Here is a 19,112-nt window from a genome sequence, read left to right as displayed (position 1 = left end):
TATTTATACCTTCCCTTTAATTATTAAGACATCAGTCAGTTTCATTTGTGTATTCTGTATAGAATCTTTTCCTATATGATTCTTGTAGCCTTTCATCTTTAATTTCATTTTCAAATCAATCTCAATCTTGTCCAGTAAAACTAGTTCCTTTTCCATAGTATCTTTTAAATACAGTCACTGTATAATGGCAGACACCCTTAAACTTCCTGGCTCCATTGTTCACAAATATCCCTCAATATATCCAATATTCAAAATGTCTGCTACCAGTTCTCCAGAACTTGTCAGAACCTGCTGGATTTCACTCCTGGTTTAGTTCCTGAGTTAGCCGAGGGATTGTTTCAAGGTAGCTAGCTCAATCTGCTGTTAGATCAAAACACATTTTTAAAAATCTAAAACATTGATGCTGCATTAGCCTTTTCAGAGATGTAAACTTATAAAATCTTGTATATATCTTGAAATAACACCCAATTCCTTCCAACTGTTTTGTATTTCCGATCTCTTCAAAGCTACAGGATGTGTTGGCTATGGTTGAAAGGAGATGTTTGGAAGTGGCTGAGAGGGAAGGAAGGAAAGAAGTCATGCTGGGAAGATTGGGTAAAATTGGGCTGATGAAAATACACACTAGCAACTATTAAGGGGTGAAAGAGAGAGAGGATCAGCATGAAGTAGCCTTGCCCTTCTTGCTTTGTAAATGTGGTTCAGTGGTGGGTTGCCAATTTTTTTACTACCGGTTCCAACACGCTCGCTCTTTCTCGCATGCGCAGAAGCGTTTGGGGGGTGGGCAGAGCCTCCCGTCGCTGCTACTGGTTCACCTAATCCCGACTGAACCGTGAGCAACCCATATCTGATGTGGTTCCATCCACATCCAAAACAACCAAATTTAACTGGTTTCACTTTTACTAAATCCAAAATTGTTTCAGAAAGTTTCCCGATCGCTACAATTTATTCTGGGTTGAAACAGAAGCATTTTTCATTTTGAGATATTCCTAGGTTAACAGTTTTGCTACATTTTCTCTGATGCTGACTTATACAAAACAGGGAGAGAAAAAACACACACCATGGCTGAGTCATAGAAAACTGCTTCTGTTTTCAGTAGAAAAAATGCTGGCATGGGCACACAGTAAATGCTCGGAGAAATGATTCACCGAGGTGAAATGTAACTAGGAAGAATTTTTTTAGAAGTGGAAATATTGAAAATAAAGCTGGATGTGTGCATGTGAAAGTTAGCACAAAAGAATCACTTCTCTTGTCATCAACCGGACTATTGCTAATTCTATTTCTCTTCATCACAACTTTGAGTATTTATACAGACACTCACAGAAAAATATCACTCTGTTACATATCATATAACACCTCAGTGTTACACTTGAGTGGTGCATTTTCTTGGGAAAATCAAGAATTTCAATTGGAAAATAATCCAACCCAAAAACTGTGGATTAATATAATCAGATGAGGAATGAGTATATTGCAGGGGCAAATTACCATTCAATAGTACAAGGAAGAGCCAATTCCCCACTCCAACCCCCTTTTTTTTAGTTTTTAGGAATGATTCTGAGGAAAGAAGGAAGATAGAGAACAACTTCTCTTCAGGGTTTACATTCAGAGGATTTAGACTAAAGTGAAACCTTACTTAAATGGATTATTTGGGGAGGTGTGCTATTATTGACAAATATCATTACATATGGTTATTATAACAATTTCTGTCATTTGCATGATTACATCATTATGAAGAACTCACATCAATCGATAATGATATCCTTATGCAAATGAAGTAACAATTTTACATATGATGTAGCTTGTGTAACAATATTAGCATATATAACTCTTGTGAAGCAGAAACTCATTGCATTAATTGCAGAGTCCAATGAATCTATAAATCAAGATTTCAATGTGCTATGCTTTATTTAGTTTCTTTCCCCTTCCCACAGAACTATAATGTAATGCTTGTGGAAGATAAGTCAACACTATATCAATATATCAATTTTTTCAAAAGATGAAAAGTCTTTTCTTAGATACAGTGAGATCAGCAATGTCATGGATGGCTGATACTACTAATTCAGTTTTATTCCTTGCTTAAAATAGTTCTTTTCTTTAAAAAAATTGTTTCTTGAGAAGATTCCTCAACTTGGTTCCATATAGATATAGGAGCCCTGGTGGTACAGTGGTTAAAATGCAGTATTTCAGGCAAACTCTGCATACAGTTTGGAGTTCAATCCTGATGGGGCTCAAGATTAACTCAGCCTTCCAGCCTTCTGAAGTTGATAAACTGAGGACCCAGATTGTTGGAGGTAATATGCTGACATTGTAAAACCATATAGACAGTGCTGTAAAGCACTATGTGATGCTATATAAGTGTTAATGCTATTGCTATTAATTATGTCTGGGATTATGACTCCCAGAATTATGATTGGGGATTTATCTAATCCAGCACAATTAGAAGATACATGTAACAGGAAAGCAAAACATATACTAGCATATATATCATCATTTGTATTAATAGGTGCAGAATATTAGATCATTCCCATCATGATTAACAATTTCAGAAGGAACCATAATCCATATCCATGTATGTTAAATATTCCTTTTAAGCCAAAATGTTCATTTTAATTGCAATTTCTTATTAATGCTTTCCATTTTTCTAGATTACAATGTTAACAGTTTTTTGGGGGTGGGTGGGAAGAAAATTGCCTTTGTAAATGGAATATTTGGTTCTTTTCTTGGAGGAACAGAATATACTTCAAAGAGAAGAAAAGGGAAAAGACATTGTATTCTGCACAACCTAGACAATCTAGAACTACACCGCCTACGGTCGGACGTAAGCGTAGTACACAAAATTATCCACTACAACGTCTTACCGGTCAATTTAGAATTTTTAGAATTTTATTAGTATTTGTAGGCCGCCCTTTTCCCTGAGGGGACTCAGGGCGGCTCACACAAAACCGGGAAGGGGGAATACAGACATTAAGACAGAAACATATAATAAAATAGTAAGCAACATACATTCATCATTCGGGAGGGGTAACTATCCTTATCCCCAGGCCTGACGGGCGAGCCAGTTCTTCAAGGCTATGCGGAAGGCTTGGACGGTGGAGAGGGTACGAATCTCCACGGGGAGCTCGTTCCAAAGGGTCGGGGCTACTGCTGAGAAGGCCCTCCTCCTTGTAGTTGCCAGCCGACACTGGCTGGCCGATGGGATACGGAGGAGGCCTAATCTATGGGATCTTATCGGTCGCAGGGATGTAATTGGCAGAAGGCGGTCTCTCAAGTATCCAGATCCACCGCCATGTAGGGCTTTATGGGTGATTAATAGCACCTTGAAGCGCATCCGGAGATCGGCAGGTAGCCAGCGCAGCTCGCGGAGGATAGGTGTTATGCGGGTGAATCGAGGTGCACCCGCAATCACTCGCGCGGCTGCGTTCTGCACTAGCTGAAGTCGCCGGATGCTCCTCAAGGGCAGCCCCATGTAGAGCACATTGCAGTATTCCAGCCTAGAGGTCACAAGGGCCCGAGTGACTGTTGTGAGCGCCTCCCGATTCAGGTAGGGTCGCAACTGGCGCACCAGGCGAACCTGGGCGAATGCCCCCCTGGTCACAGCCGTTAAGTGGTGGTCAAATGACAGCTGTGGATCCAGGAGGACTCCCAAGTTGCGTACCCTCTCTGAGGGGTATAAAATTTGACCCCCCAGCCTGAGTGGTGGAATATTAGCCAAATCTTTGGGAGGAAAACACAACAGCCACTTGGTCTTTTCTGGGTTGAGCACAAGCTTGTTAACCCTCATCCAGTCCATAACGGCCTCAAGGCCCCGGCTCATCACGTCTACCGCTTCATTGAGTTGGCACGGGGCAGACAGATACAATTGAGTATCGTCCGCATATTGATGGTATCTAATCCCGTGCCTGTGGATGATCTCTCCCAGCGGTTTCATGTAGATGTTGAATAGTAGGGGGGATAAGACCGAGCCCTGAGGCACCCCATAATTTAGGGGCCTAGGGGACGATCTCTGCCCCCCCACTAACACCGACTGTGACCTGTCCGAGAGGTAGGAGGAGAACCACCGTAGCACGGTGCCTCCCACTCCCACCTCCCGCAGTCGTCGCAGAAGGATACCATGGTCGATGGTATCGAAAGCCGCTGAGAGGTCAAGGAGGACCAGGATGGAGGAATGTCCTTCATCTCTGGCTCTCCAGAGATCATCCATCAATGCGACCAAAGCGGTTTCTGTGCTGTAACCGGGCCTGAAGCCTGACTGGAAGGGGTCTAGATAGTTTGCTTCTTCCAAGGACCGTTGGAGCTGGAAGGCCACCACCTTCTCAACAACCTTCCCCAAGAAGGGAAGGTTGGAGACTGGACAATAGCTATTAAGAACAGCTGGATCCAAGGATGGTTTCTTCAGGAGGGGTCTCACCACCGCCGCCTTCAGTGTGGCGGGGAAGTTCCCCTCCCGAAGGGAGGCGGTTACAACCGCCTGGATCCAGCCTCGTGTCACCTCACTGCAGTTAGTAACCAGCCATGAGGGACATGGATCCAGGACACAGGTGGAGGTACTTACAGCTCTCATGGCCTTGTCCACATCCCCGGGGGTAACGTCCTGAAACTCAACCCAGAGCTGTTCTACTTGGTCCCCCTGCGCCTCGGCTGGAACTGCGGGGGTGGAGTCCAAGTCCGACCGAAACCGAGCAATTTTGTCCACTAAGAATTGGGCATATTCTTCAGCTCTGCCCTGCAAGGGTTCCCCCGCCTCCCTTTTGTTCAATAGGGAGCGGGTTATCCTAAACAGGGCGGCTGGACGGGACTCAGCGGATGCTACCAGGGTGGCTATGTGCGATCTTTTTGCTGCCCTAAGTGCCCTGGTGTATTCCCTGGTGCAGGTGGTTACCATTGCTCGGTTCGATTCGGACTTATCGGACCTCCAACGGTGCTCTAGGCATCTCCTCCGGCGCTTCATCTCCCGGAGTTCCTCGGTAAACCAAGGGGGTCTCCGGGATCCTCCGCCTCGGAGGAGCCGCAGTGGCGCAATCCGGTCGAGGGCCTCCGACGCTGCCGAGTGCCACGCAGCAGCCAGAGTCTCCACCGGACTGTGGGCGAAAGTGTCAGGAATAACCCCAAGCTCTGTCTGGAACCTTGACGGTTCCATAAGACGCCTGGGGCGGAACCACCTGGTCGGTTCCTCCTCCCTACAGTGGGGGTTTGGCCTCCGGAAGTCGAGCCTCAGTAGGTAATGGTCTGACCACGACAGGGGTATGATGTCACTCCCCCTCAGACCAAGATCACAAATCCACTGCTCCGAGAGAAATACAAGGTCAAGCATGTGTCCCGCTGAATGGGTTGGGCCTCGAATTACTTGGGTCAAGCCCATGGCTGTCATGGAAGCCATGAACTCCTGCGCCCCATCAGAGTTTTCACCGAGCGACGGCAAATTAAAGTCCCCCAGGACCATCAACCTAGGGAACTCAATTGCCAGCTCGGCTACCGACTCGAGGAGCGAGGGGAGGGCTGCTGCAACGCTGTTGGGAGGCAGGTACGTTAGCAGCAGACCCACTTGACCCTTGAGGTCCAACTTTAACAGCAAAGACTCACACCCGACAATCTCCGGAGCAGGGACCCTACGAGGAACTAATGACTCCCGGATAACAGCGGCCACACCCCCACCCCTTCTCTGGGCTCTCGGCTGATGCAGCACCTGAAATCCTTCTGGGCACAGCTCTACAAGGGGGACTCCTCCCTCTGGGCCCAGCCAGGTTTCAGTAATACATGCCAAGTCTGCCCTCTCGTCTAAAATTAAGTCCCAGACGAGAGGAGCTTTATGTACAACAGACCTGGCATTTAGCGACAACAGCCTGAGACCAGGGTCCTGACTACTTGCGCCATCTGGTCTTGGAGTGGGACTCCTAGGGCCGGAAGGAGGGATCTCTGTAATGTAGCGAACCCTCCTTCCCCGGTAATGGCCTGCCCTAAAGTCCCCGCCGTATCTGCCCCTCCCTGTTACGACCGCAATACCCCGACCCTCTCCCGTGTCTCTGGTCCCCTCAACCACCCCCGTGGCCCCCGCAACTCCCGGCAGGTCCTCCGAATCACGCATACTCATACACTCCCCCAAACAGTCCCCACGTAAAAGTTAAAAACACAAAATTTACAACAATATGATCATAAAAGTGGGACATTCATTCATCTCAGGCGTACCTCATGCATAGCCCATACAAAGGAAGAAGAGAAAGATGAAAGAAAAGAAAGAAATTATAAATTGCGCAAAAAGTTGATTAGTTTAAAGTGCGAGTAGTTCTGGGAAGGTCCAAAAAAGTCCAAGATGGTTGAGGAAAGGAGAGGGCCTTCTATGTACTGTAAATACCCCCACTCGTCCAGTAGTGGCGCTATCTGTGGTAGCAGGTCCAAGGCGGCATCAGGCAACAATGGCCGTGGCAGATGAAAGTGCAGATAAAAGAGCAGCTGAAAATGCAATCCGAAAAGTCCAAAGGCCGCACTCCGAGAGGAGTCAAATCTCGAACAGCAAAAGGCCCTGCAGTGGCGACGGCCCAGTGGAGGGGAGAATGCACCGACAGGGGAGGCCAAGCCGAGGGGAGAGGAAGGGGGGTGCAATAGCAGCAGATGAAAACAACCTCCCATTCTCTCCCAGTACTGTCCCAGGCTGACCGCCTTCTCCCTGGGGCGATGGATAGTCCGGTGCAAGTCTAAAGACTCCTCACAGTCCTCACGGTCGGGAAGGCGCAGCTGAAAGTGCCGAAAAAGTTGAAAAACGTCGCCCAAAGGCATCATACGAGGGCCGCCTGAAAGCGGCGACCCAGCTGTTTGCTTCTTCAGCTGTTTGCTTCCCAGCCACAGCAACCAAAAACGCAGACGAGACAGAGAAAGTAACAGAAGGGGGGGGGAGATTCTCTCAGCCAGCAGGTGGAGGAGAGTCAAGGCTCTCTCAGGCCAGCCGGGTCACAAACGAACCTCCAAACAGTATTACCCAACGTCTCCAGCCGAGTTGGGCCGCGACGCCTTCCAAACGGCACCCGGGCGGCGTCTTTAAACGCTTCTCTGAATCAGCTGGGCCGCGGCGTCTTCCGGGCACCCCCGAACGGCGTCGGCGTTTTTCGTGAAAGGCAGCCTTGGAGAGCAAAATCTCTCCAGTCCGCTGCCAGCACCAGACCCTCCGAGAATCGCTCGTGCCCTGATCTCTCTCTAGCTTCCAAACGGCACCCGGGCGGTGTCTTTAAACGCTTCTCTAAATCAGCTGGGCCGCGGCGTCTTCCGGGCACCCCCGAACGGCGTCGGCGTTTTTCGTGAAAGGCAGCCTTGGAGAGCAATATCTCTCCAGTCCGCTGCCAGCACCAGACCCTCCGAGAAATCGCTCGTGCCCTGGTCTCTCTCTAGCTCGATTTCTGGGGGCAATTTCTCCTTCTTTGGCTGTTTTCCCGTATGGACGCCAGAGCGAAGAGCTCGGCAGCCAATGACTACTTCAGCTTCATCCACAATAATACAAGAGCATACAACAGATACAAACTCAATGCAAACCTCTCAAAACTTGATTGCAGAAAATACGACTTCAGCAACAGAGTGGTCAATGCCTGGAATGCTCTACCTGACTCTGTTGTTACCTTAAACTGACAACGATTGACCTCACCCCATTCCTAAGAGATCTGTAAAAGGGGTGTGCATAAGTGCACCATCGTGCCTACCGTCCCTGTCCTACTGTCCCTATTTATTTGTACCCATTTCATTCATATTCATGTTTATTTTTATACCTATTGTCTTTATCAAATAAATAAATACAATAACAAATAATATCCATGCCACTAGCATTTATTCATATTTACAGTGCTGGCTGTGCCAGCATACCACTAGTTTGGTCTAGTCGGTTTGTCATCCTGGAACACTAATGAGAAATTGCCATACCTGCTGCCTCTTTATACTGTCCCCCCTGCACCTCTAAGTCGTGATTTCCTGGTTTTCTTTTTCTTAATAATCTAGTAGCAGCCCTCTGGTTTAAACAATCCCACATAGGACTCTTTATAAATCACTGCCTTCTACCATTTGTCTGGCAAGATAGTTTTTCAATCCATACTGTCATTCAAGAAAGAAAGAAAAAAAATCCTTTAAAAAACTTTTAAAAAATACATTGGCATGTCAGTTAGGGCACCTTTAAGGCTGCAATCACTTTCTACATTTACCGCAAAGTTAAACTGCCAAGTTCCTGTTGTTTGCTTGTCACTTTAATTAAATGACACCATTATCAGTTTATCTATAACCTGATGCTGAACACATCTATCTTTGCAGAAGGCACAAATCATGGATTAGAAATAGTCGGTATGGTATTATGCAGGGGGGGGGGGGAAACAACACAACCAGTATTCAAAGCCACAATATTTATTGCACTATGGCAATCATGCAGTGGCATTTTCCCTTTTGTAGAAAGGGAGAGGGGTTTCACAGGATTTTCCTAGGTGGTAATCAGAGCACAACAAAAGGACAAGCCATAATCACATGAAAATTTTTACCCCAAGTGCAATTCATCTTGTAAAATGACAAAAAAAACATCTGAGACCAGACACAGAGTTTGAACATGCATCCATCTGAGATGCTCCACAAGCAGCAATGCCAACTTTCAGAAACTATCAGATGAGTTGGGCCTATTTTCCTCCTCTTTGCCTGGATTCCAAAATAAACCTCCTAAGTTACTACATCTGATTGACTAGTCCTTCTAAGGTTTTTGTCTACTCATGAATTTATTTAGTGCATGCATTTGCATCCTATATACTTTATAGATTATAAGAAGCTTACAGCACACAATTAAAACACGATAAACATATAAAAAATGATCAAACACCATACCTGTCTCTCCCACTGCACTTGATATTCACCATCCATCCCAAAGTCTCAGTGAAAGAGAACAATTTTCTCTATCTTCCAAAAATTAGCATAGAAGGAGCCAATCCTAAATGGGGATGAGGGAGGAGCAAACTGTTCCTGAGCAAAGGGCTGCCATCAAGAAGGTTTAATTTTGAACTTCTTCCCCCTATGTCAGGGGTATCAAACTCACATCGTCACGGAGGCATCATGTGATGTACCAGGACTCCCCCCCCTTCACTAAACCAGGGGTGGGCATGGCCAGTTTGCAGGATGGGTTTTTGACAGCCTTGCCCTATGTTAAGAAATGGGTTGCAGCCACTTCCTGTACTTGGGGTTTCTGGACTGCAGTTGTTGGTTTGCTGCTCTATTAATAATATCAATAGTAGTTTATCTGCCCGTTATCCTGATTTGAAGGCCTGTAGGCCTACATCCCACTGTGATATGACTGCAGCATGTTTCAAGAAAATGTGATGTGTGTGAAATGGGCAAATGGTTTCTTCCAATCATTTTTTAACTTAAAAAAAAAGGCCTACATGCTTGCATAGTCACATGGTCAGTCCAGAGGGGAAAAAATTCCTTGAAAAGATGTTGAAGGTAAACTATCCTTTTTAAAAGAAAGAAGTCAGTTGGAGGAGCTACTTCAGCCACCTCACATGATTAAAAAAAATAGGCACAATTCTTCAGCTAATCCATAGATATTACTTCTCCCCAAGCCAGTTAAGTTTCCCTTGTGGCTATCATTCATCCCATTCATCACTGACTCCTTTGGGGGAGAAACTACCAAATCTGTATTTAAAAGTATTCCCTACTGTAAATATTCTGCTACTTGTATTATACTCTAGCCCTCATTTTTATTTTTTTCTTTCTAGTGATACCTTGATTAGCCAAAAATTACATTATATCTATATTTACATTAAAACAGGCATATGGTAATCAGAGGTGATATTCAGCAGGTTCTGACCAGTTCTCGAGAACCGGTAGTGGAAATTATGAGTAGTTCAGAGCGTGACCCGTCAAAAGCGCGGACGACAAAAGCGCGATCGACAAAATCGCGCCTTTGACGTCATCACAGCGCGACGAAAAAGATCGAAAAATTCAAATAAAAATTAATAAAAATTAAATTAAAGCAAGCCGATTCACATAAAGGTAAGGGTTAGGTTTAGGGTTAGGGTTAGGGTTAGGGTTAGGTTAAGGGTTAGGGTTAGCTTTAGAGCGTTAGCGTTAGGTTAAGGGTTAGTGTTAGGTTTTTCGTTACTTTAACGGTTAGGTTTAGGGTTAGGTTTAGGGTTAGGTTAAGAGTTAGGTTTAGGGTTAGGTTTAGGGTTAGGTTTGGGGGGCTTAGGGTAAGGTTTTCGCTTTATTTTTACATTTTTTGAACTTTTTCGTCGCGCTGTGATGACGTCACAGCGCGCTTTTGTCCTACGCGCTTTTGTGGTGGAACCGTTCAGAGAACCGGTAAATACCACCTCAGACTGGTTCCGCCTGCATCTATTCTCTGCCTCCCAAGTCCCAGCTGAAGGGGAGGGAATGGAGATTTTACAGTATCCTTCCCCTGCCATACCTACCAAGCCCCGCCCATCAAGCCAAGCCATGCCCACCACACCACGCCCACAGAACTGGTAGTAAAAATGTTTGAATCTCACCACTGATGGTAATACAGATGGTCCTCAACAGTACATTTAGCAACCATTAGAAGTTACAATGGCACTGAAAAAAGTGACTTACGAACATTTTGAGACTTAGGACCACATGGTCATGTGATTTACATTCAGATGCTTGACAACTGGTTCCTATTTATGATGGTTGCAGTTTCTTGGGGGTCATGTAATCCCCTTTTGTGACCGTCTGACAAACAAAGCCAAAGGGAAATTTAGATTCACTTAACAACCACATTACTAATTTAACACATGCAGTCATTCAGTTAACAACTGTGGCAAGAAAAGTTGTAAAATGGAGCAAAACTCTCTTAACAAATGTCTCACTTAGCAACAGGAATTTTGATCTCAATTGTGGTCATAAGTCGACGGCTACCTATACTTGTAGGAGATATCAATCTGGGCTTAATAAGAAATGAACAAAAAAAGCATAATTTTTTGTATCAGTTGAAGTAACTATATAGGTCACCACAACTGAAAAATGCAAGAAGGAAGAAAAAAACAACAACAGGTAGAGGCAGTTATATCTCAGTGAATAATTTCCAAAGCAATACACCTATATTAATTAGGGGAAATGATTCAACAGTAAAACTTATGAACATAATATAAGCCCTGAAAGGAAATTAAGCTATTTTGCTTATGTATTTATTCTAACATTCTACCTTGACTTTCCTTTTCAAATATAGCACTCATAACAAATAAACAAAATTCAGCCAACTGTAGCAAAGTTACAACTACATTATTAGGTCATGAAATAAATAATAAAACACTTTTGTAAAATCCACTCAAGGCATCTTACAAGGTAACGTAAGTGACTAATAGGACCAGCAAAATAATCAGAATTAATGTAACAGATCTATTCACATCATTTAAGTTCTATGAGACACAATACTTACCATAGTCAACAAAAGAAAAGAAAAAAACAGAAACATAAGCAATCACTAAGACTTGATTCAAAAGAGCAAGAAAACAAAGGTTTTAGTGTGCTAGAAGGCCAGCAAGGGCAAAAATCATGATTACATTGGGAACAAAGGTTATATACACAAAAAAGGGCCCATTACCCTGCCACAAACATATAGTATCTGTTAACAAGGCTGTTAACAGATCTTATGGAAGCTACTTGAGGAAAAAAAATGAGTTCAGCCTTCCAGCTCTATTCTATTCTATTCTGTTCTATTCTATTCTATTCTATTCTATTCTATTCTATTCTATTCTATTCTATTCTATTCTATTGTTTTAAAAGTAATAACCAGAACCTTGAATTTGTTTGCAGAAATTAATGGTGATCAAATACCATTGATATATAAAATATTCCAACTAATTCACCCAAAAATTTTGCTAATTTTAGACGCAATTTCCTTTACCATCTTATCAAAGTACTGTGATGAGAAAGGTAGCCTTTTACAGAGGTTATTTTCAGTAATTGAAATACAGGTAATGTATCTTCCATTACTTCCACATCTGATTATGTGACATATGGACACAATTGGGGCAAAATACTAATTGAACAATCCATCTGGAAAAGTTGCGTCTAGCCAGATCTAGGAAGATTCAGACCTGCTCAAATCAGACTGATAGCCTGTCCCTGGATTATGTGTTTTCTAACCAATCATGCTTCTGACCATCCAGATTTATTTTCAGTTTTTTAAACTTTTTATCCAACTCATCATTAATTTTTAAGAGGCAAATTTTCTGTATTTCCCCAAGTAATATGAAACAAAAATAAATAGCTGAATTTCATAAATGAATTTATGAAGCTGTTTGTATTCTTATTGATAGACTATGAAGTGTCAGAACAGGGTTACCATGTTTGGATTGACAAAATCTGGATGACCTTGAGATTGTAGCTAGGAGTTATAAAAATGAACATGTTTGCAATAACTATATTTATGATTAGTGTCTTGATGTAAATCCAATTAATGGTTGTATTTATACAGATTTTTATAACTTCTATTCATTGGTGAAATGAATTATAGGTAATATTGTGTTAGACAAGGCAAAATGTTAGTACATACATATCCATTTGCAAGAGGGACAAGTACAAAATTGTCCATGCGATGTCACAAAGCGAAGTATCCTTTTGACCTTGTGTATTACTATTAGATACAAGCTAAGTCACATGACTTGTACTATAATATCATAATGCATATTTTGTTATTTTATATGCCCCCCCTTATATTCTCATGAGTTTATTTATTTACATAATTTAGAGGTCAACCAACTCCAAAGGATTCTGAGCTGCTTGAATGTTTTTGAATGAGAAACGATATCGAATTAAGAAGAGATCATGCAGGTGCAGAAAAAAACCCATACATAACACAAAAGAATAACTATAGAAACTCAACAGCCTCCCTGCCCAAGATGTGAGAGAACAGCCAGATTTTCTAGGCATACATAATCATTGCTTCACAAAGCCTTTATTAAGCCACTTCACTAATTAAAGCTTGATTGACAACCCTATTTAAGTATACTATCAGTTGACATAATGAGGAAATGCAAATAGTTGGTACATTTTAGAATACTGAGAACTCCTTCATATTTTTGCTGCCATTATTTGGAGCTTAGTTTAAGAAATTCCATATGTATAACAATTAACTTGTTTAATGTATGAATCAAGCTTGAAATAACTGTTGGGAAATATTGGCTGAGTTAAAAATCTTCCCCCATCACTATTGCAATGACAGGTGACTAAAACTCTTTGGGACAATGGTGATAATATTTGGAAATTCATAGTGTGGTTAAGCTTATTACATGCATGCTCAAACCACAGATTGAATTTCAGGTAAGTGCCATAGCTATAGTGTGTACTCACTGGTGAGTTTGATTTAAGTTGTTTATCCTTCTGGCTTCCATAGAAGAGGAAGTAGGAGTGAGCTGAAAATAATCCAGTATCTCTTCTGCTTTATCTCTTCTCAATAGGCATGCGGGGGTTGAAATGGGTCAGTGAAAGGGTAGAAACACAGTTTTCCCCATGTCAGATGGTTCTGATTCTGTTCAAAATCCTACATGATTTATCTAAACTCTGTGTGAGTGTGTATGTATATGTACACATCAGTAATGGTATTCTATTCTCTTCACTACCAGTTAGGTAATGGGAGCACACATCTGGGCATGTGCAGAAGTTCTGTGATAATGTCAGGGTGGGCGGGCGGAGCCTCGAACTGGTGCGAACTGGCTGCATACCACCTGTGGTACGTATGTATGTGTAGTGTTTATTGGCCATGAGCTGCCAAGTTGGTTGAGATACTATCTGGTAGGAATGCTGACTAGCAAATAGGCTGGCACAGAGGGATATTCCTTATTCTTGGTTTAAGCTAAGTCAATCTCAAAGTTTCTTCTCAGGGCTAAATTAGATGCTATTCATCTTAGTCCTTGAGCCAGCAGAAAATTATACTGACATAAAAATTGCTGTTCTCACTGGCAATCTCTTTTCAGGTGTGATGCAGCAAAATTATTCTGTCATTCCTGTTCCAGCATACAGTCAAAGGTGTTATTATTATCCAGCATTATGTATTTTAGTTAATTTTAATAACAATCTCTCCAAGGTTCTTTTCATATGAGAAGAAGCTAAGCTTCTATACTTGTAGCATTCTTTCAATGAGCCTCAGTTATAGTCTTCTATGTTTTAAATCAGTCAATCAGAATAGAGCTGGAAGGGACCCTGCAGGTCTTCTAGTGAATCTAGTCCAACCCCCTGCTCAAGCAGGAGACCCTAAAGTATTTCAAACAAATGACTGACAAGTCTCTTCTTAAAAGCCTCCAGTGATGAAGCACTCACAACGTGTGGAGGCAAGTTGTCCCACTTGTTAACTTGATCTTGCTGATCCAAAACACTTGGAGATCTGGTGGGTACAATATGCCAATTTGAGGGTCCAATTTGAAAGAATCAAAATTTTCTACTCCACTAAATAAAATGCCCCTAGAAGAGAGTGCTCAGGGACTGGAGGGGAAGGGGATGTACCTACAACAACCAAAAATAGCCAACTAGAGTTGGGCTGATCCCATGGCTTGATTATACAATAATCACTGAAACATGTCTAATTGTATCTGTGAGAGGAGCATTCTTGAGTTGAAGCGCAAATTTGCAGGCAAGAGTTTTCCCTGGCATCTTTGGATATGGCAGCAAAGATTCTTATCAAAAACCCTGGCAAACTGCTGCCAATGTACTCAGATCTTACTACGTATCAGTTGCAAGTGATCTGATAAGCTGCTGCAATTATAAAATTGTAACATTTGGATGAACCTTGGAGTTCTTTATGTATTTGTATATTTTTGATGCATGCTTTTAAAAGGCTTCTTGTATATTTAACAAGATAGACATTTTGGGGAGTAATATTAATGTTCAGACATATACCATACTTTCAGTATATCATGAAACCATGATCAAGAACGAAAATACTCACACCAATCTTCTCGACGGAGATTCCTCATTCGAATAATTCTTACAGTTAAGATATAACATGGCGACTCCATACTCTGCAAAACAGGAAGGAAGGAAGGAAGGAAGGAAGGAAGGAAGGAAGGAAGGAAGGAAGGAAGGAAAAAAAATACAAGGATGGACTCTTCAACTGATAAATGTAATTTTTGTGAATTATAATTAGAAATGCTGGTGAAGTTATCTGGACTTTGGGCTGGGAAAAGCACCTATTTTCATTTGGAAACCCTCCTATCACAAAGTATTTATGCTTTTGAAGACTCCAGATAAATGCATTTTAGGACTTTCCCTGCTTGTACAAACATGTCACGGCAACATCTTTATCTGCTGTGTCCCCATGATGATACTGTCAGGCTTGGAAGCTTCTTTCATTTGGGGTGTTATTTGGAGCCCTGACTTCATGCATGACACAGCCTTAAGCCACTTTTTGGTGTGCAGAACTGGGTTGTTTCCCATCTTGTTCTGAAATGGTCGAAGTATATGAAAGCTGTTTAAAAGCTGTTAAAAATGGCTACCTCAAAGGGAAGTGATTGGCAGTGACTTGAAACATGACCAGGATAGGGACCGGCATCAAGGACAGCAAGTTTCAGACCAATATACTTTTCTGCCGACTCAAGGATGGGTGAATAACCTTCAACTCAGCAGAGATTTAAAAAGTTTAGGATCAATGGCATATTATTGTGATTAGGCATAACAAATTGGTGGTGGTGGTGGTAAGGAAATTGAATGGAAGAGGAATGAAGGAAATGAAGAATGAAAAAGAATGCCTTGTGTTTATGCAAGTTAATTAGCACTTAGTTGCTTCCAAAATGCAGCTTCTCTCTTATTTAATACAAGCATTATTGTTGCTGAATGTTAGATGGGTTATAATCATCGGCACAAACTCTAACTGGATAACCAAGATTTAAAAAAAAAGGATCATAGAACAAATCAACCCAGAGTTTTTATTGGGAACAAATGATCAGACTCAAATGACACATTATACAAAGACCTAACCCTTGGGAAAGAGGTTCCTTCCAAAATTCAAGTGGCCCCCACCCTAGTAGCATTTCAAAGGACCCTGAGATTGTGGCTCTTCACCCAGGCCTTTGGTGAGGATAACTGATGTCTCTTTCTTACTGCTTCCCAGCAGCTTTGTTTTCTTTGTCCTCTTTATTTTTGTTATCTTTTATTGGCTTTGTAGTTTTTATATTACTCTTTGTTTTTAAATTTTTGTAACAATTATAAACCAGTTTTCTGGGAGTAAGCTGGCATAAACATTAAATATATTGTTGCTGTTTGCATGGTCAGCCAGAGGTTTAAACTAGATTTGGCATTTTTATTCACCAGTTGAATCCTTTCAATTGTTGTGGCCTGCCTGTGCCCAGCAGAGCAGGCAGGAGATTTGGAAAGTGAGGAGGTTGAGGAGGAACATGGGCCAGCCTGGAGTCTGGAGAAGGCTCGGATGAGGGCTCTGAATCAGAGGCAGAGAGAGGACCAAGGCCATCTGGTAGTTATTTGCGGCTTCCGGAGCTTCCAGAGTCTGACATCAGTGAGGCAGAAGAACTAAGGGAGCCTGTTCCCAGTGCGTGCATGCACAGAGCAGCCAGAAGGCAAGAACAATTAAGAAAACAGGGTCAACTTGGGAGTAAGGCTTGGGGATGATTGGCCCCTCCCATAAGACATAAAAGTAGAGCAAACTGGATGTGAGCTTTTGCAGGAAACAATTAGTTCATCTGGTCAGTTCAAGCTTTGAAAAGTTCTGTTTGACTCTGTGCTAAGTTTGGCCTTGCTCTGCATTTGGCAATTAGGTCTCTGGCAGCATTCCCAGGCAGATAAGGTGGGTGTTTATCAACATTTCCCTGAAATTCTGTGGCAACCTGAGCAGACATCTGTCGGAAACCTTCACAGAATGTTTGTGAAGCCTTGCGGATGACCATAATTTGCAGCCGTAGAAATAAAAGAGGGGCTTTGGGACTAAGATTGTGATTTATGCTTTCTCTGGAAGCCTAGGTCAGAACACCAATGGGCATTGTTGCTTTTTGGTGTGTTAAGGGTGTAAGCTGTTCCAAATAAAGCTATCTTTTGCAATTGACTGATGGTGATTTTGTCAGTATCAATGGTGTCCAACAGGTGCTTCAGTTGTTTTGGGATTACACCTAAATAGTAATAGGTGTAAATTACACCTATTACTATTGTCACTATCTTCACTTTCTTTGTCCACGGTTGTTCTATTTTAATTTGTAGTTCTTTGTCCTTTGTGACTTTCTCCAGTTCTTTTTCTTCTACTTCACTGTATCAAATTAATGCAATGTCCCACTATCCAGACTTTCTTTTGTTTTTCTTATCAACAATCGTTAAGTCTGCGGTGTTGCGTGACAAGCCCTTGTCTCTCTGAATACTAAAGTCCCAAAACATTTTAGCTTTATTTTATATTACTTTCTCTATTTTGAGATCCCACCAGTTCTTGCCTATAAGCAAATGATATTTCTTGCAGATATTCCAATGCACCATAGTTGCTACTTTGCCATGCCTTCCTTTGTAGTCAGTTTGTGCAATCTTCCTGCAGCAGCTAGCTAGGTGGTTCAGCTTCTTTGCCGAGGCAACATTTGCTTCTGTTATTGTCTTCTCAATTCTGGCTTTATATACATTTTTTCCTTAGGCTGGTCTTGTACATCCATAATTATCCATCTGTCTTCAACTTTTCTGCTCTTAGCCATTGGCAAGTCTTGTTATCTAGCTCAATACTTCAAATTTATGTTGAAAATGTAGGCAACATGAAGAGTCATTTTAGAAGAACCAGAAATTTCTGTGTACATCTAATGATACAAAGAATTTTAAAGATCAACATCCAACTGAAACCAGAATTTTCTTGCTGGTGAACAATCAATTAGAAAAGATACATGGATTGCGCACACACAAAAGAAAGACTAGTCCTTATGCTAGAAGTGAGGAGCACAACTCACCTAATTTCATACTGTCAGCAACAAAATTATAATTTTTGCTGACATTGTCAATTGGCAATTTTCTGCAATTTAGTGGGTATGATTTCCAAGTAAAACCACAGCTAGCTGTGATGTGAGGCACGGAGAAACATGAATTCTAGCCAAGACAGTAATACCCCCTTGCAAAAGAATATTTAGTTGACTGGAAAGGTAGTAATAAAAAAAAAGCAAATACAGTGAATTCTTAGGCAATTTCTCTTAAAAATTGTTCTTGCTGCTCAAAAAGGACATTAACTCTTTTTTATTTAATAACTAAATGTTTATTTATCTTATCCTCACAATAAAAACTATTGCCCAGTTAAATCATTCATTTTTAATTTTCTGTCTTAGATTCATTACCTTACATCCTACATGTGCTTGAACAGCATGTTGTTGACTCTCTGGATTTCCCCAACATTTTATTTTTCTGTTTGGAACCTGCCAAATAAAATAAGTTTATAAAATACAAGGTTGCCAGAGGGACAAGATATACTTTTGTTGTAGTACATTTTAATAGTTACAGACATTTCTTCTAATTCACATTCTATATGCTTTTACAAATATTCCTTTAAACGGCACAAACAGCTAACCAACCAGCTTAACCAACACAAATATCATCAGCATACACTATAGGTGGGTTTTTCTTTCTAAAACAAAAAGCTCACTAGAAAACAAGAACATTCAGACATACTTTCTCATCAGTTTCTTCCATCTCCGACATATACATATTTCTCAGCAGAAATTTTCATATCTGGATTCAAACAAAAATTACTCTGTAGGATTATGAGATCAAAGCCATGCATGACAGCTTTTTACAAGTCTTGTTTTCAACTAACTGGTTTCTCTTTTTTTTCTAGATAAAAAGAAGTGCATGATCACCAATATGAACAACCTGTCCAGTGACTCTCTTTCCAGTTGTATATTTCTTACCTTCAGGAAAGTAGTAAGTGATTCCATTCTAGAAACCATTACATCCAAGCAATGCGCTATGAAGAACGCTTCTAAAATTCTAATGGCTCTTAAAAGATATTTACAAGCTTTGAAATAGTAAAAGTAGGTGTTACAAACACTGAGTCAGAGCCCCACCTCTTGCCATTGCAGAAAGAATCTGTAGACATGTAGCAAGAATGGAATTGCCTCTCTAAAAACTCCTTGCTAAAAAACCCCAATATCTAGCAACTATTTTTTTAAATCAGCTTTGATCTAATT

General features: G+C 41.7%; 1 protein-coding gene across 1 annotated transcript in view; it reads right to left on the bottom strand.

Moving 5' to 3' along the window:
* LOC106552557 (cytosolic phospholipase A2 epsilon-like) overlaps positions 1-18,307 on the bottom strand; it is a 51,135-nt gene extending 32,828 nt beyond the window's left edge. The window contains exons 1-2 of the mRNA XM_087704443.1: positions 18,264-18,307; positions 14,909-14,981 (exon numbers count right to left, since the gene is read on the bottom strand). Coding sequence (XP_087560569.1) covers positions 14,909-14,978 — 70 coding nt within the window. The 5' untranslated portion in view covers positions 14,979-14,981; positions 18,264-18,307. The remainder of the gene's footprint in view (positions 1-14,908; positions 14,982-18,263) is intronic.
* Positions 18,308-19,112: the final 805 nt, after the last annotated feature.

The sequence above is a fragment of the Thamnophis sirtalis genome, unplaced genomic scaffold (genome assembly GCF_051295495.1).
Source record: "Thamnophis sirtalis isolate CommonGarterSnake01/CBP01778 unplaced genomic scaffold, rThaSir2_p1.2 scaffold_1, whole genome shotgun sequence".
NCBI classification, from domain to species: domain Eukaryota; kingdom Metazoa; phylum Chordata; class Lepidosauria; order Squamata; family Natricidae; genus Thamnophis; species Thamnophis sirtalis.
Note: the sequence above shows the minus strand (reverse complement) of the source record. Positions and strands in the feature narration are given on the sequence as shown.